At 42.3% G+C, this 25147-nt stretch overlaps 2 protein-coding genes across 9 annotated transcripts in view; one reads left to right on the plus strand and one right to left on the minus strand.

Moving 5' to 3' along the window:
* The window catches only part of fn1b (fibronectin 1b), a 33557-nt gene extending 29133 nt beyond the window's left edge, over positions 1-4424 (plus strand). For all 8 annotated transcript variants that reach the window (XM_031559111.2, XM_031559103.2, XM_031559104.2 and 5 more), the window contains 9 exons: positions 260-448; positions 548-637; positions 1177-1613; positions 1771-1909; positions 2188-2349; positions 2609-2734; positions 2852-2958; positions 3075-3182; positions 4198-4424. In XM_031559111.2, coding sequence (XP_031414971.1) covers positions 260-448; positions 548-637; positions 1177-1613; positions 1771-1909; positions 2188-2349; positions 2609-2734; positions 2852-2958; positions 3075-3182; positions 4198-4275 — 1436 coding nt within the window. In that variant the 3' untranslated portion in view covers positions 4276-4424. The remainder of the gene's footprint in view (positions 1-259; positions 449-547; positions 638-1176; positions 1614-1770; positions 1910-2187; positions 2350-2608; positions 2735-2851; positions 2959-3074; positions 3183-4197) is intronic.
* Positions 4425-6711: 2287 nt separating this feature from the next.
* On the minus strand, positions 6712-21155 carry atic (5-aminoimidazole-4-carboxamide ribonucleotide formyltransferase/IMP cyclohydrolase). Its single transcript, XM_012840724.3, has 15 exons — positions 21006-21155; positions 20351-20477; positions 19740-19883; positions 19119-19207; positions 18870-19021; positions 15958-16114; positions 15580-15705; positions 15137-15244; positions 13278-13363; positions 13094-13183; positions 12836-12961; positions 12630-12722; positions 12223-12405; positions 7366-7521; positions 6712-7123 (listed from the first exon to the last, which is right to left on the minus strand). The coding sequence occupies exons 1-15, from the start codon at positions 21022-21024 to the stop codon at positions 7004-7006; spliced, it is 1776 nt and encodes a 591-aa protein (XP_012696178.2). The 5' UTR covers positions 21025-21155; the 3' UTR covers positions 6712-7003.
* Positions 21156-25147: the final 3992 nt, after the last annotated feature.

Consider the following 25147-nt stretch of genomic DNA (forward strand, 5'->3'; position numbering starts at 1 on the left):
CCATCGCCAGGACAAAGGCTTACTTAAAGCTAATATGTCATGCATGAAACTTAAGACACACAGGACTAGACATACATTAACTTTACTGGCACAAGTTCCAGGTGATAAAAGTGCATCTGTTTTAAATACATTGAGACATGCCTGATGGCCCATGAGGTCCTTTTACGTTTTACATCTTTAGCAAATGTAGAAACTGATGCACACAAGCATTCTTCAAATTAACTAATGTGTGGAACTGTACGTGTGCTTATCTGTGCAGCTGCTCCAGCGGTTAATGCTCCCACCGACCTCCAGTTCACCTCCACCACCCCCACCTCCATCTCGTTCTCTTGGCGCCCCCCAACCACACGCATCACAGGATATTACGTCACCTATGAAGAGGCTGGGAGCAGGCCCCGTGAGGTCACCCCCAGACCACATGCTGGCCAGAACTATGCCACCATTAATGGTAGGCTATGCACACTTCTCCACTATTTACAGCATTAGCATTAACATTAGCATTGTCCGACAAAGCTATTGTGCTAATTGACCATGGGGCTAATTACAGGGTTGAGACCAGGCACTGAGTACATCATCAGGATTATCGCACTCCAGAATGGACAGAGAAGCTCACCACTGGTGGGCAAGACCACAACTCGTAAGTACATTTCCAATTAGCTCTCAAATCCACAGGGACACAAACACACAGTTCACAGGCACACACACACACACAAAACACAGAAAAGTGGGTGTAGGCTACCTCTCAAACGGTCTTTTTGTTACTGAATGGTAAAAGTAGACAAAAAGAGGTTTGGAATTGCAACATACTGCTGAAGAGCTGCCAAAGCTCATTGCTAGCTGGGCAACTGAATCGGCTTCTTAGCAGGCTGATACAAATAGGTGTTATTTTTAGATGCTTCCAGTTCTGTCCACTTCAAAACAACAATTAAACAATTTTCATGAGCCCAGAGTAGTTGCTTTTTAATACAAACAAGGCTCATACTTTTGAATAGTTATGTGATTCAAAAGAAAAATGGAGGCCATGCAGCTTTTAAGCTGGCTGTCGCTCCACAGATCCAGAGCTAAGCTTGGATCTGTTTCAGCACTCTTTGCTGGCTGCAAAGCAATCTTGCAGCTCCCATCACCATCTCCCCCCTGGCTATGCTGCTTCACTGCTAACCCCTTTCTTCCGCTCAGAATTTGGCTCGCTTCCGCTGCCACTGCCACCCTCACGCCCTGACAACAAAGACGGACTGGACGTGCCCAACGTCGACGACAACAGTGTCCAGGTTGTGGGCACCAATGGCCAGGACACGCTAGGGGGTCAGGGCACGAATGTCGAGTACACCGAGTACAACCAGCCAAACCTGCCCTACCGGCCCCAGGTGCCCCAGAGGCCCCACCAGCCGCTGGTCTACATCCCTAAGGCGGGGCCCGATGGGGTCAGGGTGCCGGTTGTGCAGGTGAGTGAAGGTCCTGGCCACGGGCTTCCTTATGGTTTTCCAGAGAACGACACAGGGCGACCCCAGGAGGCGCAGACGCAGACCGTCATCACCTGGCAGCCGTTGCCGCAGAGCTCTGCCTACGAGGTGCACTGCGAGCCACTCACCCACCGCAACGAGAAAACCTTCCAGGTGAGGGTGCTGTCTGACATACACACACACACACACACACACACACACACGCACGATTGCAGACTTGGGTATTAAGAAGGACAAAGAGGACACAAGTTCAGTTAATATCATGAAATTAATGAATTCAGTGTGTAATTTATCCATTCTTGCCTCCCAGATGAGTCTTCCGGGCACCTCTACAAGTGCTACCCTGATCGGCCTGACCTCTGGGGCTTCCTACAACGTCATTGTTGAGGCCTTGAAGGATGCTCTTAGGCACAAGGTGTTTGAGGAGGTCGTCACAGCAGGCAACACTGGTAAGAAAACTATACATAGTCACTGTTTTGGCCCCTTTTCTTGATGTATCACCAACATTTTTCTGTATAAATTGTCTCACATAGTACATCATGCTAAAGAACAGTTAGGTATATCTGTGGGACAAGCTCAGGCGTGGTTTGATACGTTTATTGATCAAGTAAAGTCAGATCATAATAACCCATGTCCCACAGGAGATTCTGACGTCACTCTCTTGTTAGCTGAGCTGAAAGGGTGAACCATATTCTCTCCTTTTTCCTCTTCCTTTTCCACACCCCAGTATCTGAAGGGCTCCCGGCCAATGGGGATTCCTGCTACGACACCTTCACGGCCACCTCTCACAACGTGGGCGAGGAGTGGGAACGCATGTCTGAGACTGGCTTCAAGCTCTGGTGCAGATGCCTGGGTCTTGGCAGCGGGCACTTCAGATGCGACTCTTCCAGTGAGTGTCCAGCTCTCTCATTCTCAAAGGGAATCAAGTCATTACGTAGGGCTCACAGATCATGTTTAGAGGATATGGAGAAAGCTAGGGGCAACAACCTTTTGGAAGTGTCAATCTCCATTGAATATTATAGGCAGGCAATTGTCCATCCAATCTTTTTAGCTGTGTTGCAGGTATTTTCTATTTGGATAGAGTATTGAAACATCAGCCATTGTCTTGTGTTAATACTGCTTTTTTTGTCCTTCTTTGTTCAAAACAGAATGGTGCCATGACAACGGCGCGAACTACCGGATTGGTGAGAGGTGGGACCGACAGGCTGAGAATGGTCACATGATGAGCTGCACCTGTCTAGGCAATGGCAAGGGAGAATTCAAGTGTGAACCACGTAAGTTCAGCTTTGTAGTGCAGCTTTGAGTTCTCTATAAACTTTTAAGTAGAGTTAAAAAAACAATGTTATTTGGCTTTATATCAACCTGAAACCCACTGGCCTTTGATCTTACAGATGAGTCTACCTGCTACGACGATGGAAAGATGTATCACATAGGCAACCAGTGGCAGAAAGAATATCTTGGAGCCATCTGCACTTGCACATGCCATGGTGGACAACAGGTAGGATATGTTTTCGTTCAAAATAAAACAAATCAAACTAAGTTACCTTGCCTTTTTGGCCACCATGATGTGTGTATGGATATGATTAACTGAAAAATTGTTTGTGATTGTCACAGGGATGGCGTTGTGAGAACTGCATACGGCCTGGAGGAGATGCCACCCTAGTCCACCCGGTTCGTGTGAACTCCCACAGCAGCTATGGAGATACAACTCTCAGCAGAGTGGTGAGTCTACCTCACCTCCTAGCCAATTCAGCTCACCATTCCAACACCTCTGTCACTTAAATCTCTTCTTTCCAATCTAAACAGTAAACTGTAATTCTACAGTTATTCAACGTGTTGAAAACATTTTTCCTCTTGTAATGTCACTTAGATGAAAGCGCTGCTACCTACAGGTTCAAGGTGGGTCATTGGTAGAGTGTTCCAGGCAATGGCAACCCGATACATTTTTTGCGCTGTAATGGGAACTCAGTGCTTTTCAGGCTTATAGCTCGCAATGCCATCTGAAATGAGTATTTGAAAAGAGTATTTAAACAACTCTTATATGAATGGGTCTACTTGATAAATCCTTCCTATAAATATTGAGTGGTTTTATGCCAGTCAGGCTTTTACGTTTTTGTAAATTCAACCGGTCATGCATTTGCTAACTGTTGCACAGTTAACAAACGTTTAACATAAGCAGTCATGTTACTATGTGGCATGACTGTGTCATGACGGAGCTTTAAGGCTGACATTATTTATGAATCGTGACTCATGTAATGTCAAAAATCCAGAGACCTTAAGTGTGTGAATATAATACACTAATTACATAACTTGTCACATTGCTTCATGCTAACAGCAAGTTTGCAGTGTGTTCGTGTTGTGGCCTCTAATTCTAATGTGTGGTCTAACTCTAATTACTTAAGAAGAAAAAAAGAGACAGTTAGTTTATGATACTAGCATTGAAAATAGGTGCCAAATCAGATTGTGATCTGGTATTGATCGGCTGCTATCTGAAATATCAGGATGACAGGCCAGATTTAATCTCCATGTTTGAAATATTTAGTGCATGCTATAACCGTCCCTGTTCATGTCCTTGTAGTTAACATTAACATTGAATGGTCTATGTGTCGTACTCGACTTCTCTCGTCACACTGTTAGCAACAGATTTAGGACAGCCTGAAACGTTTTAGCTCCTACGAAACCTTTGATTTGTTCATTTCTGTTTACAAACACTGTTCTTCGTTTTTTGTACTCCCAGAACATTCAGTGCCCCATTGAGTGCCTCCGTCCTGACCTCCTCGCAGATGCGATCGCTCCAAATAACCCCAACGAGTGATCGCCGCTGCCTGAAGCGATGTGTCGCAACCCCCTTGCACCCAAAGACCCGCCGTTTGCAGCGGTCCACCCGGCGGACATCTTCCACCGAATCCAGACGTGACGAATGAGATTGTATTAACACACATTAGTGCCTTAACACCCCCCCCCCCCCCCCCAAATGATTTTCCCCCTCCAACACCACATTGCTTTCTCAGCTTTATCACAGACAGTTAACGTCACGCTACTACTACCCTGTCCTTTCCACACCTTTACTGCCCTCTTCTGTCTTCCGCTTTCAATGCAGAGATTTGGTGTGCAGTTAGGATTTTTTATTTTTTTTGTCTTCAGTGTGTTAAGTGTTTGGATATCTGTTCTGGTTCTTTCAGAAACGTTTTGAGACACTTTATAATAGAAAAAGAATACATTCCTGTTCATGTTGAAGCCCTGCTGACCATATCTGGTATGGGCATCTTGTCACGTCAAAAGGGATTTTCAAATGTCCAAGCCAAATCGCATCTCTACTGATTTGATTTTTTTCAGTAATATCTGCCCAGGATTAGTGCCATACTCTATTAGCAATCTATTTTTATACTTTAAAAAAAGAAAAATGAAAGTTACTCATCAGAAATAGAGCACTGTTTGAGGGAATGTTGGAGTACCAGTCATGGTAGATTGAGGTTCGTCCCAGATCCCAGTTTGTGGATCCCAGTTTGTGTTTGTTTGATTTTTTCCCCTATCTGTGGCCCTCCATTGTAAAAATGGGAGCAGCACTGTGTTTTCTAATGACTATGACACTTACTGATAACAATTGATTTGTTGTTTTTTTGTAACTTTGTTTGTATTGCTTTAATTTATCCCTTTTCCTGTTCTTTTTAAGTGTTTGGATAAAATACCAGGACTGGGATGTAAAGTTAGATTTTTGTACTGTCTGTGCCAAAAGTCTTCACTACTGTCTAATTTCCCTTTTTTGGATAAAAATTTACAAAGAACCTCAAACATCATCTCTCTGTGTTTTGTTGTCTTACAAGCAGGGATTAAAGTATTCCGGCACCGTGCCGGATTTCCGGCGTGCGGTGTTTGGCTGCGAAAAAAATTCTTATTAAAAAAAAAAAAACACGTCTCGATATCATCACCATCACTTTCGAGTTTATGAGTTTGTCTGCCAATGAAATGAAAGGAGCACAACTCTCCCGCTCTCAAAATAACATTATTAGTCAATCAGAAGTAGATTGGGGCGGGTCTTGGGGAAATGTGCTTCAAACACCGACTTTTCTCTATCGCTCTGCCTAGCGTAGATGCCCGAGTAGAGAGACACCACACCAAAGGAGAGTAGGATGGAAAGTAAGTTCATGAAAATAAATGGCGCTGGGCATGGATAGAAGAGATGGGAAGGGAAGGACAGTAAGCCTTTTGGTAGCTGGTGTAAGAAGTTAAGAGAAGCAGGTGCTTGCTTCTGCACTTTGTGCTCGGGAAAGCTAATATAGCCTGTGCAACTAGCTAGCTCTCCAACACACAACGCCTTTACCGGGAGCAACATCCACAGCTGATGTACCGGCATCAATAACTGACCGTGTGTGTGATGTGTGTTTGACTAAACTGTCAATATCCAATCAGCATGCCGCTATTTTAACACACACGACATAACACCAGAGTTTAAAAGACGTATTTCGGAAAAGCTAAAAAAAAAAAAACGGCATGTTTTCCTTAAATGTCGACGAAGCCACCAACAAGTACATGGACAAAGTCCTGCTTTGTATTTATTTCCCAACATTAAAGTTACCAGTTCTTGTAACATTTTAATGTTTTGTTTTTTATTTATTTTATTGATATATTTTCTATTAATTTCCTAGTATTAAATTTACGATTATTTCTTTTGAACAAAGTAATTATGGAAATGTTGCAATATAAAACTACATTATTATCTACAGTTCACTGTTGCACTTTAACAGTTTAAAAAGTAAATCGCTGTCCTTTTTCATATATCCTCAATTAAATGGTTGCAAATCAAATCTTCTTCCACTGACATACAATTACAAGGTGACATGTTATAAGGGTAAGTCATCTTGTAACCTTTCAAGGACAAAGCTTAGCAGCAAAACTTGATATCAAAAGAAATCGTAAATGCCACGTGTTAGTACCATATTGTAGTGAGGTGGAGGACTATTACTGACCTTTCTTGGGATTGCAGTTTCAAAAGTCTCACCATAATCTGCAATCATTCATTTCTAAATGTTTGTTTGTTTGGTTTTTTTACCCTGCGAATGTGTCCATGCCACGGGAAGACACACCACCCCCCCACACACACAAAAAAAATATTTTTTTTTTTTGCTTTAAACCCTGTACAAGTGAAGATTATGTTGTAACCGAGTAATTCCGATTCAAAGTTGACAAACCCCTACATTTAAAAAGCTGCAAACCATCAAGAGCTTCAAGCAAACAGATGTCCACCAAAAAGTAGTCAGAAATCAACAATTTATTGATCCTTGAGGGGGCTTGACCTATGAGGTTGTACTTGGCAGTGATGCTAGACATTTTTTAAGAATAACAAACTCAGTTGGAATGCATAGAAGTGTGTGTTTTCTATCTACACTGGGAATTGTAAGAATGATGTAGTGTCAATGGGGAACAACTATTTAATGCTTCAGACATCTTTCAGCTTTTAGTCAGAGGTGAGCTCAGTAACTTGTGAAGACCTAAGTTTAGAGATGTTAGAGGGGGGGTTCTGAAATCGTCTGGTGTGTATTGAGTTAGTGGTGGAAGAGGCGGAGGTTGGTGTGCACCAGTGTGATGCCAAGCTCGTTGCATGCATTGATGACCACCTCGTCAGCTGTGGAGCCAGAGGGAGCAGCGATGTATTCGACACCACTCTGAAGGAAGGAGGGGCAAAGGAGAGAGAAGATTTTAGACATTTAGACAAAGTCAAAGAATCATGAAATGACAGGAAAAGCCTATTCTATAAAACTAATAAGTATACAAGAGCTTGCAAACCATTTGAAATCATTAGCTAAAGACAGATGATCGTAACAGAAAGGCAGGTAGAGTGATAATGTGATAAAAGGAAAAGATACAGAGGACCTGTATTAAAGGCAAACTATGCTGTGGTCTGTACCCGTTTGGCCCGGTCCACATTGTCCCTGAAGGGGAAGAAGGCATCAGAGCTCAGGGCTACCGCCTGCAGGGAGCTGTTCCAGTTCTTGCGTTCCATCTCCGACAGCAGCTCTGGAACCTCCTCAAACATGGCCTTCCACGCGTCTAGGTCCGGGCCCTAACACACAAACACATACACTATTATTCAATACCAACAGATGTGTTTTAGTGGTCTCAAGAAGTAACTACTGGGAGTGACTAGTAAATATTTTGGTGCAGTAGTAGTAGCAGTAGCAATAGAAGTGGTGAGCGGGGCAAGTAAACACACATGTGACTTCTCCAAAACTAGGGGCACAATCCCAAAACTGAAATAGTTAGATTGTGACACAAATCCTTGAGTAAACATTGGTGATCAGCAAACAAGATCACCGGTTTTCCCACTTTTCCCCTTCCAAAGTAAAACTATAGCATTCCACATTTCATGTGATATTTGACAATGGATATTTACATTTTTAACTTTTCTATGATTAGGAGGTGTACATAGTGTGTGACTTGCAGTGTTAATTTTGGCAGCTATTTTAGATTTAGTCTTAGTCTTTAGACGAAAATGCATATTAGTTTTAGTCACTTTTAGTCATTTTTATCCTGCTTAGTTTTAGTCTAGTTTTCGTCGACGAAAACTCAGAACATTTTAGTCTAGTTTTAGTCAACGAAGTCTCATTACATTTTAGTCTAGTTTTAGTCACATTAAACTAAAAGTTAAGTCCATCTTATAGTCACATTAAACTCCTTTCCATCCCTTCTCAGGCCCGGGGACCCCTTGTGTTGTGTCTACAACTGCATAATAGTCAAGCTTGCAGTACTTAAACTGTGGATGCAATTAGTCTCTAAGATACAGATCTCCTAGTATATGCCTACAGCTGAATTCCAATGAATTCAATGTAAATAATAATTTTAAGGCAATACTTAATTAACAGTATTATCATTAAAATATAAGAGAATATCAAGTCTAGATTTTGAAGATTCAAATGATCTGATAACACAATACAACTACTATGCCTACCTGGCCTTAGTTAAATCAACCACATATCCTCCATATGAATTGCTGTGCAATCTGATAACCAACATACAGTATTTAGCTAGACGGATAGTTTGAGAGTTGAAAGTAGTGCCAATGATAATAACAATTGCATAAATAGACAAGGATATGTAAACCAATCACATATTCATTTATTTTTTCTTGATTAATGTCATGCGTGGCCTGTCCTATAGTCCATTCTGCAATGTGTTTACTACACTTGACAGAAAATAAAACACAATGCACCGCAATAACCGGAGAGAAACCTTGTGGCTTCAAAATAGGTGGGAAGAACACAACAACAGGCACCTGAAAGCGCACAAGACAACCCTGCCATTTATGCCAAGGTAAGCATAGCTAAGTTATACTAGCTATCGATAACTAGCTAGTATAACTTAGCTATGCTACCTCATAGTTAGCCAACGTTAGCTAGCTAAAAGTTTTGGAACTCAGTTGCCCAGCCAAACGGGAGGTTTCAATCGAAAATGACTAGCTAGTTATCCAAGCTGACACAACCTATACACTCGACTGCCCCTTTGAAGTTAACTTAACGTTGGCTAATATATTCGAATAACTAGTTAACATTAGCTAATTATCATTGACAGTTACTAGCTAATTTACCTTGGCATAAATGGCAGGGTTGTCTTGTGCGCTTTCAGGTGCCTCTTGTTGTGTTCTTCCCACCTATTTTGAAGCCACAAGGTTTCTCTCCGGTTATTGCGGTGCATTGTGCTTTATTTTCTGTCAAGTTATAATTAAAGACTGTCCAGATATCTATTCTTATTTGTCTTCCAGTACCGAGTGCTTGAACTTCAGCCATCATAACGTTCAGCCATAGGGCGTCACTTGCATGTCTGGCCATCTCAGAGAGTTGAGGAGGGATAGATACAGGACCGGGCAACATTCAACCAATGATGTGCATACAAGTTTAGAAAAAAAAAAAAAATTGTGACTTAGTCAACCACCAACATTTCGTCTCGTCTCGTCAACGAAAGTTAAAATAGATTTAGTCATAGTTTTTATTTATAAAGATCCGTTTTCGTCACGTCTTAGTCACGGGAAAAAGGTCGTTAACGAATATTTTTCGTCATAGTTTTCGTCAACGAAATTAACACTGGTGACTTGATGCTTTTACCACCCATTGGTGACGCTAGAGTGTCTGATACACCAACATTAAACTTGGTGAAAAGAATCAAGTGACTGTCCCCAATCTGTGGGCCAAATTTCACATGTTTTCACCATCGATGCTCGGACTACCATAGACTCCAATGGCAGAGGAAAGCAGCGCAAAAAAAGGTAGAAACACAATGAGGGCCTACGTAGCTTCGCTGCTTGGCCCCCAGATATCCTAACCTAGTCCTACAGTGTTGCCCACATTAATACAAATGTTTCAAAATTAACAATTTTATTGGTGATTTTGCCATATAGCTCAACACAAATGATAACAGAAAATATATTAAGTACACCATACATTTTCAGGGTTCCCACTCATTTATCAAGGACAACATTTCAAACCTTTGTGAACAAAAAGTTCTGTCCATTACTAGGGATGCACCGATACCGATACCAGTATCGGGCCGATACTTCGTTAAAATACTCGTACTCGTTTTTGAATTGCCGATACCAAGCACCGATACCACTCAACAGAATTTCACAGCATCAAACTGGTCGGGCTATGCGGACACAAAATGTGATTTGTTGTCCTACCTGTCCTACCACTCTCTGCCGGACTAGTAAGTAGCTTATTTGCCGTCTTGTGTTGCACTTGCTTGATGTTTGACTGTGTTAGGAAAGTTTGTATTTCAGTATACAGGTTTCGCTAAATCTAACCGCTAGCATCTCGTTAGCGATTAGCAATTCCGTTGTGCTGCTTAACGGCGATTTGGGCTCATTTTAAGATAAATGACGACGACAGGAGTAAGGCACAGTGTAAGATCTGCACTGCTACGGTGTCGAGGGGCGGAAAGGAAAGTACTTTGTTTAACACAAGCAATTTGATTAAACATCTGAAGATGCACCATAGTGCTAAGTACAGAGTTCACTAGTGGGGCAAGACCGAAGCAACCAATCTTAACTGACGCGCACGCACACACAGCGAGAGAGAGGTAGAGAGAAAGACTTATAGTGCCACTAGGTTAAGTGATTGTTTGTGTACTTGAGCAGGAGACTATTTTTATCCTTTTGTAACTGAAATGTGCTCTTGTGCTAATCCAGTAATAGTTCTGTTCACTTTTTGTTAAGCAGACTGTGTTGTTAACTATGCAGCACATTGAATTGCCTTTATCTGGTTATATTTGCATTTTGTCTAATGTGATGATATTGTCTGTTTGAAGGCTTTTTTTTGGTAAAACCAGAAAGCTCTGTTTATTTTTGGCTTGGGATAGCCTTCTGTTAATTTTGTACTATAGACTTGACATAATCTGCAGAGGATAAAATAAAATCTGCCTCCAAATTAATTGCACTTTCACGGAGACCAAATCTAAGTATCGGTATCGGTACTCGGTATCGGCAAGTACACAAATAAAAATACTCGTATCGGTATTTAAATACAAATTAAATAAAAGATAAATAAATAATACAAATAATAATTCCATTCCTTTTCTAATAGCCTAGATAGGCTATGTCAAATTCAAGTGGAAACATTAGCAGGCTGCAGAATTTGTTCAACGAAATATTATCCATAGAGTACAATAATAAGTAACATAATTAATTTCATTAGATCTATACATGACCGTTTCCCCTAGGATTTTTTTCAGCAACGGCATGCTGTTGTGTGCATGAGTCACATGATGCCACGACGCTAGACCCTAAATCGGGGGTACTCAATAGGCGGATTGCAGTCTGGATCCGGACCCAGACGCAATCAAATTTGGACCGAAGCCAAAATCAACATTCTAATTTAATCATAATCCAAGCGAGTTTTCAATGGTGATTTGGCGCTATATATTTTTGTTCCTACTCGATTTGGTTTCTATCTTCCGGGTCCAATCAGGAGCTGTAATAACATCACAATGACAACTCACTCACTCAATGTTGGCCGCAGGCTCTGTGGGTCACGCAGGTTGTGTGTGTCAATGGCAACAACGTGGGCAGATCATTATCGGCTACGTTATTAGTACTAGTATAATCATCAACGCATATTATCTTTACATATATATATAATATGAATATATTAACCGATATTTAGTTTTCTTTACTTATTAGAATTAGTAAATAGACTAATACGTACAAAAAACTGCTCGGAAATAAATAATATCCACATGATCAAATCCAACACCAGTCATATATAAACTTTACAACAGGATCGCATTTCAATACAAAATTATTAATCTATATTTTCATGCAGTCAAAACTGTCAAACTGGCTTGCTTAGCAATCATAGATGTGAAAATAAACAAAAGTTTAGCCGGTTTTGATCGATGTAAAAAAAAAAAAAAAAAACACAGCTGGCAACCGTGAATAGCCTATAGTGGAGGACCATGTGTTATACATTTGGGCCTGATATGATGCTATAGATTTTTGCAGCAAGAAGGATCATTATTTATGACAAGGGGGGCATGAATCCTCGTCTTCAGGCCTTATAGCAGCATATTAAAAAATTGAAACAAAAGAGAGAACTTCTTGTTTTTAGGTTTACTTGTTACATTTCTATTTTACAACTCTTTTTATCATCATTAAAAGTAAACTAGAATGAATTTGATGAATAAATAAAACAAACAAACAAAAATACTACACTGTAGCCCAAACTGTAATCATAGTTACTGAGAGCTACTACGTCCCACTAAGGGTAATGATGCTCACCTCTCCGATGGTCCCGCTGACGTACTGGTCGATGGCGTTGGCCATCTCTGCACGCTTGACACCGCTGCGGAACTTCATGTTGATCACGCGAGGGTGGTGCCTCAGCCACCAGTTGTCAGCCTTGTCCCCAGCCAGACGTGTGCAGTGGATACGAGACTGCTGACCAGCGCCGATGCCAATCACCTGATACAAGAACACAAGCGCACACACACACACACACACACAAACAAACAAAATGAACTGCTTCAAGAGGGAACATTTGGGAAATATTTCTGACCAGGTCCTATCTCAAAGCAAATGCCAGCTAAGATGCATGTGAGACACCACAGTTGATGCATATGACATACAGAACATATAAAGCACAGACATGTTTGCACAATGAAGTTGATCCATATAAAAAGCCTCACCTGTCCATCCTTGGCATAGCACACAGAGTTGGACTGGGTGTACTTCACAGCAATGCTCGCCACAATGAGATCACGCACAGCCCTCTCTGACAACTACACAAGGTAAAGGGATAAAGTGAGCACTCAGAAGAAAGGGATTTCAAGAGACATATGGGATCTTGAATGCATGCTTGAATTTGTTATGCTGTCTGTTTACAATCCCATACCTTGCCCTTGGAAACAACATTGCTGAAGAGCTCCTTGTCCACGTTAGCCCCATTTCTCTTCTGCTTCAGATGAAGGCCAAATAGAACCCTGACCTCAGTTTCATCAGGCTCATAGGATGGGTCCATCTAAAAAGAAAGGAAGCGAAAGACCACAAAATCAGTTCATTAATTCAGTTTCACTTTAGTTCCAAACTGCTGAGTGACAGACAGGTCCCTGCCTCTTTGTTTTGCCTGCCCTTGCCCAACAGAACATTTTACCTGGAGCACACAGTAGTTGCCATTCTTCTTCTTGGAGAGAATCCGAAGAGCCTCCTCTTCGTAGCCTGGAGCAACGATTCCATCCGACACCTGAGGCAAAGACAGACAAACAAGCAAATGGTTCAACATGTTATAGTCATAGGATCATTTCACTGTCCAACACACAGATACTACACACACACACCTCTCTAGAGATGATTCTGGCGGTAGGGACATCGCAGATGTCCGAGAGGGCGATGAAATCTCCAAAAGATGACATCCTGTCAGAGCCTGAGGAGTGCAGGACAGAAAGACACTCAGATATATTTTCAAATACTTAGCCATATTTATTTCGCCTGACTCGCTCAGACACACACACACACACAACTGTGTGTCAATTCAGAGCCAGCATCTGGTTACACTGTTAATCTTACAAATGCTACAGCTACTGACAATGATAATGTAATGACAGCTAATGTAATGACACGACTGTGGTAGGACAAATCACCAACGAAAATGAAAGTGCCTACAGAGACGAAGTTGACAGACTGACAGGATGGTGCAAACAAAACAACCTGACCCTGAATGTCAAAAAGACAAAATAAATCATAGTTGACTTTAGACGGCAAAAGGCGAACCCTCAACCCCTCATCATCAATGGTGAGGAAGTGTAGAGGACCTCCTGCTTTAAGTTCCTGGGGGTTATGCTCTCAGAGGACCTGAAATGGGTAGGGCCAATGATTTTCCGCGATAACGGAAAACGGACGGAATTCGCGGAATGAACACTTTGAAACGGAATTGCACCTTTGAAACGGAAACATCATTTTGTTCATACAAATCGCCCAAATTCCCCTGTATTTTGGGCTGCAAGGCTATATTTCTTTCAAATAAACACAACAACGATTGCAACGATGAACAAACATTAATTAAAGAACAAAACCACTGAGAAAATGTCACGTCTGCGCTGAACTCTGCTCCGGCCACGCCCCCCTTTTCAACGGTTGACCCACAAATTTCAGCTAAAGTCACATTCACGCGCTCGTCTTCCCAATCGCATTTAAAACAAAAAATGTTTAGTCTTCTGTTCTGTTGATGGCTGGCAAACAACAATCTAAGAAGGGCACATATTATTCACTCATTTTAAGCCATCAATCTACCTCAGGGTGAACAAAATGAGCTGAAACGGAAAAAAAAAACGGAATTCACCAAATGTGAAACGGAAAATGCATTTTTTTGAAACGGAAAATCATTGGCCCTAAATGGGTGATGAACACAACCGCCACAGTCAAGAAAGCACAGCAGCAGCTCTACTTCTTGAGAATACTGAAGAGAAACAACCTGTCTCCCGAGCTGCTTAAGTCTTTTTACCACTGTTGCATTGAAAGTGTCCTCACATACTGCATCACTGCATGGTACGTCAACTGTACAGACAAGGACAGGAAATCCCTCAGTCAGGTCATAAGGTCTGCGGAGAGAATAATTGGACTTCCACTGCCTCCCCTGGACGACATCTTTAGGACACGCTGCCTCCGCCGAGCATGTGGCATTTTGAGGCATGATGAGACTCACCCCGCAAACCATCTCTTCACCCTGCTACCCTCTGGCAGGCGCTACCGGGCCACTACAGCCCGCATCTCCAGACTGCAGAACAGTTTCATCCCCAGGGCCATCACAGAACTAAATAATCACACAACCCTCATACCCTCCACCCAGCACAACTGCACTTTTTTTTAGTGGTTGCACAAACAAATTTCGTTGTGTATCTAATGCACAATGACAAATAAAGTCTATTCTATTCTATTATTCTAACACAGTCCACACATGAAGAAAAGGAGAAACCCATGGTGTTGTTCTAAGAAAGTTCCAGCTTGATCCATCATAACCAAGTTAATGGTTTTAACTGAACAAATAAAAGAATAATGGCTTGCTTCAGCTCAGTGCACTTAGATGATGGAACAAAACAGATGCGATTTAAGTCTTTGAGACAGTTTAAGAAGTGACAACAGGGAAGTAACCTCTTTTTGAGGCAGTTTAAGAAGAGACAACAGTGAAGTAACCTCTGACCTCTGGCGCGGGCGTAAGCGGTGGCTAGTGGCGTGAGGTCCTGCAGCATGTCGTTCACCATACACACCTTCGCCTCCTCCTCTGTCAGAGCCACACCCACGGCAGCACCTACACCAAGAGGTAGATGACAGTCACAAAGGGTGTGTGTGTGTGTGTGTGTGTGTGAGAGAGAGAGAGAATGTATGCATGCTTCTCTATCTATGGTAGTTAGTGTGCAGGACATTTTAGGTTTTGAAGAGTACGTCCTCCCAGTCCATATTGTACAAACCTTGACTGTGTACACAGGAGTCTGGGGCCTCATCAGTGTATGGTTAAGCATACATGCTTGTGCACCTGTTCTTCTGACATATGCGTCTCTGTATGAGTGCGTGTCAGTATGAGTGTGTATCACCAGCTGGGTTAGGGTGTTTCGTTTGTCATACGGGTGAGTATTTTGTCATTACCTGCTGGGCTGACGTGCTTGAAGGAGGCAGCCGCTGGCATGCCCAGAGCATTCTTCAGCTCTTTCACCAGCTGCCAGGCATTGAGGGCATCACACAGATTAATGAAGCCTGGTGAGCCATTCACCACTAGAGAGATAATATGAGAGAGAGAGAGAGAGAATATGAGAGAGAGAGACAGAGAGAAGACCTGAATACTCAAATGAGGGCAGTGTTGGTTCAGTCAAAAGACTGCAGCAACAATAGTAATTTGTTGATCAGGCTTCCCACTCCCACTTTAAACTTTGGGCATGACGGGCAGCCAAGGGTGCTGGTGTACCCGTCAGGGGCAGACCGGGGTGCTGGCGTACCCGTCAGGGGCAAACAGGGGTGCTGGCGTACCCGTCATAGGCAGAGAGGGGCGCAGCGTGTACAGCTGGGCGGGGGCCTGGTGCGGATTCATGCCGTAGCGCAGGGGCAGCTGGGACACACCCCGGCTGTACTCCCGCCGGAAGTAGTCGGCGATGGCGTCATCGTACTGTGCCGTGTGTGTGAAGGCCTGTGTGAAAAGGAGTTATGAGAAAAGAGGCGGGAAAGTGGAGACCTTTTGGTACAACAGCAGGTTAAAATTGTATTACTTTAAAAAAAGTCCTCTTTATGATTAGATAAAAAATGAAATTACTAATATACTGTCAAACTCCCAGACCTCGTTTATTAGGAGAAGGAGCAGCAAAATATGCGTAGTAATGCCGGCTGAGATGGGCAAACAAGTCCACCTGTGAGTGAGATTTATTTGCAGGTCACAGTAATGCTTGACATGTCCTTCTCTTTCCCAGTGTTGCAGTGTGGTCTGATATATTTATCTGTTGCATTTGGGTGCAAAACCACTGCAGAGCTTGAGTGGTCTGTGATGGGGAGGGCTGGCTTATAATATGAAACCTCAGTGGTCAGGATGGCATGCTAGTCCAGCGCACAAAGGGTTTTATTGTGGGGCTGTTTCGGCACGTAAATACAAAGTAGCCATTTAACCTTGTGTCCCTCGCCCACTCATGAACTCAAATGACCTGGAGGCCAAGGGAGGGCAGGGAGAAGGCAAACTCAATGAACCACAGCTTGACCCGCGCACGCAGACACACGCACACATACACACACTAATAGGCGAAGCTGGACTTCGATTCCCACAGCACAACAAATCCAACTTCATCAACACACAAAGTTACCCAATAGCACACTGATAACCAAGAAAGACTATAGTCTCTGTAGCTGGCCCCTCTTAGCAGATAAACCCCACTATTTCAACACCACAGACACCGCTGTTAGCATTATCACCAAGAAGATTAGCTGTGTTTTCTGACCCAAATGAATCTATATGCAACCAACCTGATCAATTCTGAGCTCACTACATATGATGAACAGCAGGGATTTCTTGACACAAAAGAGGGTAGATGGTCATTGTCTAAGACCCTATGCAGACGGACTCTAGTTTGCCTGAACCCGGGTTCATTTTTCACACATATCAACTTTTTAAATCGCGTGCACATGAACCCAGGGAATCCGATTGACACAGCTGTAGTACATCCCCCACGCCTGTTGGTGGCGCTTTGGTGCTACAGACAACTGAAGAAAACGGAGAAGAAGACAGGAGCATGCTATCAAAGTAACATGACAGTAGTTGAGCTCCAACTAGCAACGTTTAGCTTAGCCGCATAGCCTACATTTAATCTGCACAGTAACACATTATGGTGGTTTATAAAATCAGTGGTAGGAGCAGACTGTAAAGCGAAAAATAATTATATTTGTTATTGATAATAAAGAGTTTAGAACAGTGCAACAAAGCAATGTGCAACATGACATGTCTGAGTTGTTTAAATGCCTGTGCTTTATGGAGATGCTGAGCTTGAGCACGAGAGACCACAATGCAAGTGCTGTGGATCCTGGATGTTTCATGGTTTACAATTGCTTCCAATTTCATGGTTTTATTACTAACAACAAATGTAGGCTATTGTTGAGGGCTTTGTCCTTCACGTACTGTAGGCTACCTCTGAAGTAACGTTAACGCTAGCTAGTAGCTATCGCTATCGTTGTCTGACGGTGGAAACCCATGACACCGTTACGAGCGACGCGATATTCTAATCCCATGCATGTCAACGGGAGCCAATCCATTGTGACGTAGACCACCTTTTTGGGCGACGCGACCGATAAAAGTTGAAAAATGTTGAATCCTATGCAAATGAGGAGCGATTTTTCCCGCAGCGGCCAATCAGAATGTTTGGTGTCGTCTCTGACAGTTTGAAAATGCTATTTCCACACGCTACAACACGCCCACTCAAAGTGATGGAAGCGTATCGCGTCGCTGTCATGGGTTTGCACCGTGACAGGACTAAAGCTAACGTAACATTCCTCTGTTTTGAAACTTCCGTCTATAATAAAAAATCTTTTCACGTCAGATTTGCTCATATAGGCTATTGCTAACACTTTTAAAAACTGGTTTTTGAAAAATGGTCTGATGCAAATAGATTAAACAGTGATAGATTAAAGTGTGGCTTGTTAATGTCATCCCTTTCATAATAACAGATACATTTGTATTAATCCCGTTAGGGAAATTCACGTGGAAAAGGTGCAAGGTAATGTGAAGAATTTTTTTTTTTAAACTGGAGAGCTGTTATAACTGGCTGCCAAACTCACTGCGCCATGGCAACCCATTCAGTTATTAAATAATGCCTGTTGTGTCCGTTGTTCTGGCTGGTCTAATGATGCGATCACGTGGGGCAATCCGATTAGGTATGCGGATAGCGTGCAGACGAACACCAACAGCAATCGGATTTCGAGGTTACTCACTTTGGACCCCCGATTCGAGGGAGTGCGGATACAGTGTGCGGATACAGTGCGTTCGTCTGCATGATAGGGCTATTCAGAGACGGGGTTCACCGGGTTCGGACAAACTAGAGTCCGTCTGCATGGGGTCTAAGGTAGCCTGATCATTGCCTCGGAACTGATTAAAGAGCTATTTGACAACTCAATAGTATAGAACCTGAGGAGTATTATTGCACAATCAGGTGGGTGTTTCACTAACTGACATGTCTCAACATGGGGCCCATCCCTGGTGGAAATACCTTTGAAGCCCAAATAGCATGGGTGGTTATGACTAGGCATTAAAGGAGTTGTGTGCAGCGTTAGCATCTTCGTATCTTGCAATGCACAGGTGAGAGTCTGTAGCAGCTCAAGTGTTTATGAATAAGAAGAAAAAAAAAAAAGAAAAAAAAAAAAAAACAGATAACAGTTCTTAAAGGACAGGCCAAAGTTGTCATGGTTACCTTCAAAGCCAGAGTTTTGCGAGTCTCCAAGGCTGTATCTTTAGTATCTGAGCCCTCCATCTCCGTAGCAACCAGGTCATAATCGGCTGGGTCACAGACAATAGTGACTCTGGCATGGTTCTTGGCCGCTGCTCGGAGAAGAGTGACTCCACCTTTGGTGAGAACAATGGCGAGGAAGACAATTACAGCCACCACTTCATCTTATTTCAATGTTTCAAGCGCACATCATGAGCTAAGAGAGACACTTACCAATATCAATTTGCTCTACAGCAGCCTCGACAGTAACATCAGGTGCTGAGACAGTCTTCACAAAGGGGTATAGATTACACACCACCACTCTGACCGAACATAAAGAAAACAGGTCAACACATGTCATTCAGGTATCCTGTTTTCTTTTTAAGCATTTTATTATGTGAGGCATCACAAATTTCATTTGGACTAGAGTGAAGCCATAGATGAGTGTGACAATCAACAACTTCTCTCCACAATAGTTCTATACTCCTGAACTATAGCACTAATGGACACTTTGTGTGTCACATTTTCCTCAGGTGGGATGAATTATAGAACAACTGCAGCATCCACAAGTAGACACTTAAATTTGACAAGCCCCATGACTTCAGCCAATCAAAAGCCACAGTGTGGGGGTCATGAGATCCCAGCAGCAGTATCTGAATTACACAGTGATTGGATTAGACTCGCCTGGTTCGCCTTTGAAATTGAGTCACATGAACAACCACTCATTCAAGAGGCCAAGATATACAATTTGATACAGGACCCTGACACATTTAACTACAGCAACAGGAACGAAGACAGAATAGGGAGATTTTATGAAGGGGAAAATGTTGACAATGTTACCGTTGTGGCCCTCACCTCACAAGGCTGAAGCCTAGTTTGTCCATGTCAGCTTTATCTGAGGGGGTGTGTCTGGCTAGAATACCCCCGTGAACTGCAGGGTGAAGAGTCTTAACCCTTCCACCCAACATCTCGGGGAAGCCCGTCAATTCTGATACATCCCTTTAGAGAAAAATAAGTCAGATGAAGACATTACATTACAAAATACATTTTACAGTTGAGATTTGTTGATTTATGGAGCACATATAGAATGAGTGTCGCTTCAAAGTCAAAGTGTTTATTATTGCATACACCAAATTTCTTCAGCGCAGCGAAATTCTTACGACTTGGCAGCCAACATCTACGCAGTAGACGGCATACAACAGGTAACAAAAATAACATATACCAAAATAACATATAACACTATAACATATAACAAGTAACAGCAGTTTGAAATACAAGAAGGGCAGTTTCCAGGGTGGGGAATATTAAATTAAATAAGATAAAAATATGTGCTTATATATACATGTAGCAAGTGTATTTGTATGAGTGTGAAGTACAAGGTGATGGCGACTGATTCAGCTTTTGTTGATACAGGATCTAAACATTTTATTTTCACGAGAAACCTCGCAGGCGGCAGACGAGCTTACCTGACATGAAGTCCAGCATCACGCAAAGCTTTGGCCGTGCCACCTGATGCCACCAAGGCCAGGCCCACCGAAACCAGACGTTTGGCGAAGTCCAACAAGCCATTTTTATCGGACACACTGAGCAACGCTTTGAGAACAAATGAGGTCGGAGAAGCCTGAAGTTAGCAACGGATGAATGACTGCATGTTTCATAATTGCTGCGGAAGGTTTTGGGACAACAGTCAGTGGCCCGAAAATAACTTTACTAGCTAATACTAACTAATGTTTACAAAGGTGACACAGACATGTTCGGCCCAAATCAGTGCAGAGGGCAGCTATTGTTTACACTTTAGACTTAACCGCCATCTTCAGAGCATATACATAGCATAGCAATACAAAAACTAAGAATAAAACAATCCACTTAGACGAGACAATTAATATGCAGGTAAGAAAGTTAGCTAACAACTTGTTGACGTCATATCACAGCATGTAACGTTCGCAAGTTGTGCTACGCGGTTGACTGTCTATGTAACCATGCATTACTTTTGATACAAGAGCTAAATATATATATAACAGTACGGTTCCACATCAGATCCTAATTTAAAAGTGCACTGCACCTAACAGCAATATTCCGGCAACACTTAAAGTGATTGCCAAACATAAAAGATGTAAGTACCTAGTTCAGAGGAGGCCATGGCGTATGTTGGAGCTGGATGAAGATTCCTTGGAAGTCAGACGGTAATGTGGGAACACGTGGATGCGATGCGAAAGATTTATCAGACGAACTTCATCTAGCATGCTGCATGCCGGGAACTTTGTGATTCCAAAATGCCCGCCTCTGTCTGTGCTTCTGAACCCGACCGTGTCGTTGTAAAAAAAAAAGGTTCGTCAAGATTTCGTTTATCATTTGGCTCTTGTCTTGTTAACGTGACAGCATATGAATATGCATGACAATGTATTTGCACTGACTTAATGTCACAAGAATTCTCAACAAGTGCACTAAATTGCCGGATTGGGAAGCAGGATGCTTCTTCACTTCAACTTGACACCAGATGGCGCCGGTACCTTTAGGTTGCCATTGTGTGGTGAGAAAATGGCATTGTGAGTTTATCTTTTTGTCTCTAAAATATTCTTATATTTATGTGGGAAACAAAGTAGATTTATGTTTACTTTTCAGAAGGGTTATTTGTTAAGGGGTTGGTTGCTGTGTTAAAATGTTTAAGCATAAATACAAGGGATAGCCTGATAAAGTGATAAAGGACTGGGGCCTGACATCCCTCACATAAAGGTCTTATTGGCATGTAGCATCCTGGAGGTGCAAACTATTTTTCCCTGCTGAAAATTGTAGCACGTGCCAAAATTTGCTAGCGTCCTCATACCTGCTGTTTTTTGCCAGGTAACGCTGGCTCGAACATCAACCATCTTCACAAGTGATGTGATTAAATAATAGTCCATGATGGTTAAAGTAATCACATGATATACCTATATGAACATGTCTGTGCAAGCAGAACAACCACCAGCATGGGTAAGGCCAACAACAGATTAGCATTGATTGCAGCCAAAAAATACCTTAGACTAGCAATGCTGATTTCTGCTATTTTTGGCAGGGTTGTATTAGCATCTTAAACATTCACATTACCTTAATACACATTGACTGAAGATACTGAATCATTGCTACACATGATTTTATTTAGCTGACCCACATTGACTCACAGACCCGGGGGCGTTGAGGAGCTGATAATAGACAGTCTTGTATGAGACATTTGAAGATGTGACAGAGCTGTCAATCACTCAATTACGACAGCTACTGGCAAAGGCCTCCTAACAAAGTCTGTAGAATAGTTAACTTTTTCTTCCGAGTACTCAGCACCCATGCTCATGGCAAACATCAACCCTCTGTTAATGAAATGACCACCATCGCACTGTGTGTGGAATTTAGGAACGGGAACATAATTTATTACTGCAGGAAAAACAAACAGAATTACCGGTATGCTGACACTTAGCCAGCCATAATTACTCCTCTACCTCCGAGTGGTTGCAGTGAGATTATGGGGTCCGTCAAGGCGTTTCTGAATGATAGATCTCGTGCTCGTAAGCCGGCTGCATGCCTGTTCAAACACAGACATATTTTAAGTGGAAGGCCCACCCGGCTCAATAAACTTTATAGCCAAAACTTGGCCTTTTTTCCTGCATTTGAACAGCGGTTAAAGTCGGACAGATGTGAATTTATGGAACCTGTCCCTCATTCTCTTACCTGGCCATTAGCTTAAGTGACACGACAAGGCCTGGGGAAATCCAAACCAATAAGGGTGATTACTTTAAAAGATCACACAATCTGTTCATATTCCCGTAATGAGTCCGACATTTTGCTGATTGATTAAACTACAGGGTGTAAATATTTTACAGGGTCGTGTCGCTCAAGTTATTGTTCCTGATTTATACACCGGCGAAATGAAATAAACATGTTTATTAAGACGTGCCTAACTTTCAAACCAGCTTTGTGTTATTTTCTCATGGAAGACTTCCTCTTTCAATGGGTGACACCACTTCTGCGGTAGTTCATTCTGGAGCCAAATACCAGCTGTCATTGTAATGAACAACTGAACACAATGTTTTAAATACTAAGGTTATATGACGTATGTCCGCTACATTAAGCTACTGGCATGAAAAGTGAGCGGGCAGTCAGCAGTTCTGTCAAATCAGGTAAGTAGGCATTTCATAAAATTCTCCCCAAAAGTTTTAATCAAACTGATGTGGTGTTAAACCTACATTGAAGTTTATAGGGGTAAATCTGATGCTTTTTCTTCATTATCATGTTTTGGTCTGCTTGAGTCTTTTATAAGCCAGGCCTCCTGTAAGTAAAATGCTCTTCATGAGCTGATTTGCTTGGAAGGAATAAGACCTTTTCTTGTACACAGGTCTGCAAATGTGAGGCTATGTTGATGTGTTAGTGTAAATGGCGCTGAAGTATTAATTTAGCTCATTAAAGGTGTTAATTGGAAAGATTTAGATCTTTCTTAAGAGACAAATGTATCTTCTTCCACACCCCTTGTCCTCTGCTTCACCTTCCACTGAACGAAATAACAGCACTGGTTGGTACTTGCAATATTGGCCTACTTATGCAAACACCATTGGCCATGACACGACGTAGCGGATAGCTGAACTCATGCATGCAAACCTCGTTCAGTAATGTTCATCCCAGACTGATGACTGTCAGCCGGAGTGACTAGACAATTTGTCATTCAAACATATTTGTATCATTCTTATTGTACATTAGCTAAATTAGGAACACCAGCACGGAGTGTGAATAAATAAATATCCAACAGCCTGTTATTGCATAAGCCATCTGACTGAACAGATGCTAAATGGACGTGCCTCTCCATATAGCAAGTCCAATTCACCACAGAATCCCCGAAGGACCACTCAGCTATACAAATGTAATCAATGCCACCTGACCTGTGTTAAATATTATCACAGGCATTATTATCTATGTATATATATTAGATAGGCCTACCCTCTCTCCAACCTTAGTTTAAAGGCATGTGCCACATTTGAAGAAATAAAGAGTAGGTGAGGTCGTCACCCTGGTGAACTGAATTTAGTTAAGCTTTCTGCATAGTTATTGTTCTCAGTGTCATATCATAACCTCCTCCTACACTTAAATGTATGTTCTTATATGGTCGTGACATCTATTTACATTAATCCACAGGGAACTAGTGGAACTGATTACAAACCCAGCAACGTTAAGAAGAAGCCATTAAGAACAAGTGCAACAACACTCAAAGCAACCTGACACGTGCCATAGACAGCACAAGTACAAAGTAATAGAAAGTACCACACTCAGAGCATATAAATGTAGAGGCAATAGTTCTCAAGAGGTGCAAATGGAAGAATAGGAGGATAAAGTTTTCTATTTTAAATTCGCATGAAATATCTTTTTTTATATATACAAGTGTATATACATATATAACAAAGCATGATGAATGCACCCAGTTATCTGTATGGGATGATTTCCTTAGAGTTAAAAGAAAGTTGTCCGGCTCATGCAGTGTGCCTCACCAGTGGAGCCAGTGAGCTACTCAAAGGCCCAGTAATTGGAATGCAACTGGCTGGGAGTCTCTGTACAGGCGTTTCTCCCTGTCCACATCATCCCTCCAGTGAGAAGGGCGCCCGCTTGGCTTTCACAAGGCCCCAGCCGCCTTCCCTCAGCCAGTTAAAAATGCATTTAATCACTATATAAACACGTTGTTGTGCCGAGCTGTGCCACGGTCCCCAGACCACCGCGTGCTTAATCACTGCCCTTACACGCACTGCTAATAAAAACACCCTGTTTTGGTCAGACACTCATCATTTCTGTGTCTTTTATTATTTTATTTATATATCTATTTTTTCCCTCCTCCCTCCCTGCAACACAAATGAAATGGGTTCGGTGACATCACCATCAGTGCTTGATTGCTTTACTTCCTCTTCATTAGCTTAATTATTTGACTATCAGTAAACCCGCCTTAGTAATTCATATTTGAAAGCCGCGGGACATAAATAAGAATCCTCCGCCTGTTTTTTAATACAACGCCTTGTGTCGGCTGCCTCCTCTCTTCGCATGTTAATCAGCGTTGGTTTGTCAGCCGGGAGGAGAAAACAAGGTGAGGGGAGGAGAACATCAGTGTGGACGAGGAAGGAGGGGGAAAAAGACGAGAAAAAAACTGCACTTGAGAAATCTTCCATTAAGGGATATTGCATGTTAAGTTTGGGCCAGGCCAGCCTTTTTACAGGATTTATAAACACCTTTTTTTTACGCCCTCATTGTCCTCATTTCTC

This window comes from Clupea harengus, chromosome 21 (assembly GCF_900700415.2).
Source record: "Clupea harengus chromosome 21, Ch_v2.0.2, whole genome shotgun sequence".
In the NCBI taxonomy this organism is placed as follows: Eukaryota; Metazoa; Chordata; class Actinopteri; order Clupeiformes; family Clupeidae; genus Clupea; species Clupea harengus.

Excerpts from the sequence above, each read along its gene's own strand:
- atic (XM_012840724.3), bottom strand. Across the intron at positions 15,706-15,957 it reads CCCCTCTCTGCCTATGACGG|TGGTGAATGGCTCACCAGGC; the intron begins GTACGCCAGCAC and ends TTATCTCTCTAG. Across the intron at positions 13,364-15,136 it reads CGCTTACGCCCGCGCCAGAG|GCTCTGACAGGATGTCATCT; the intron begins GTCAGAGGTTAC and ends TGCACTCCTCAG.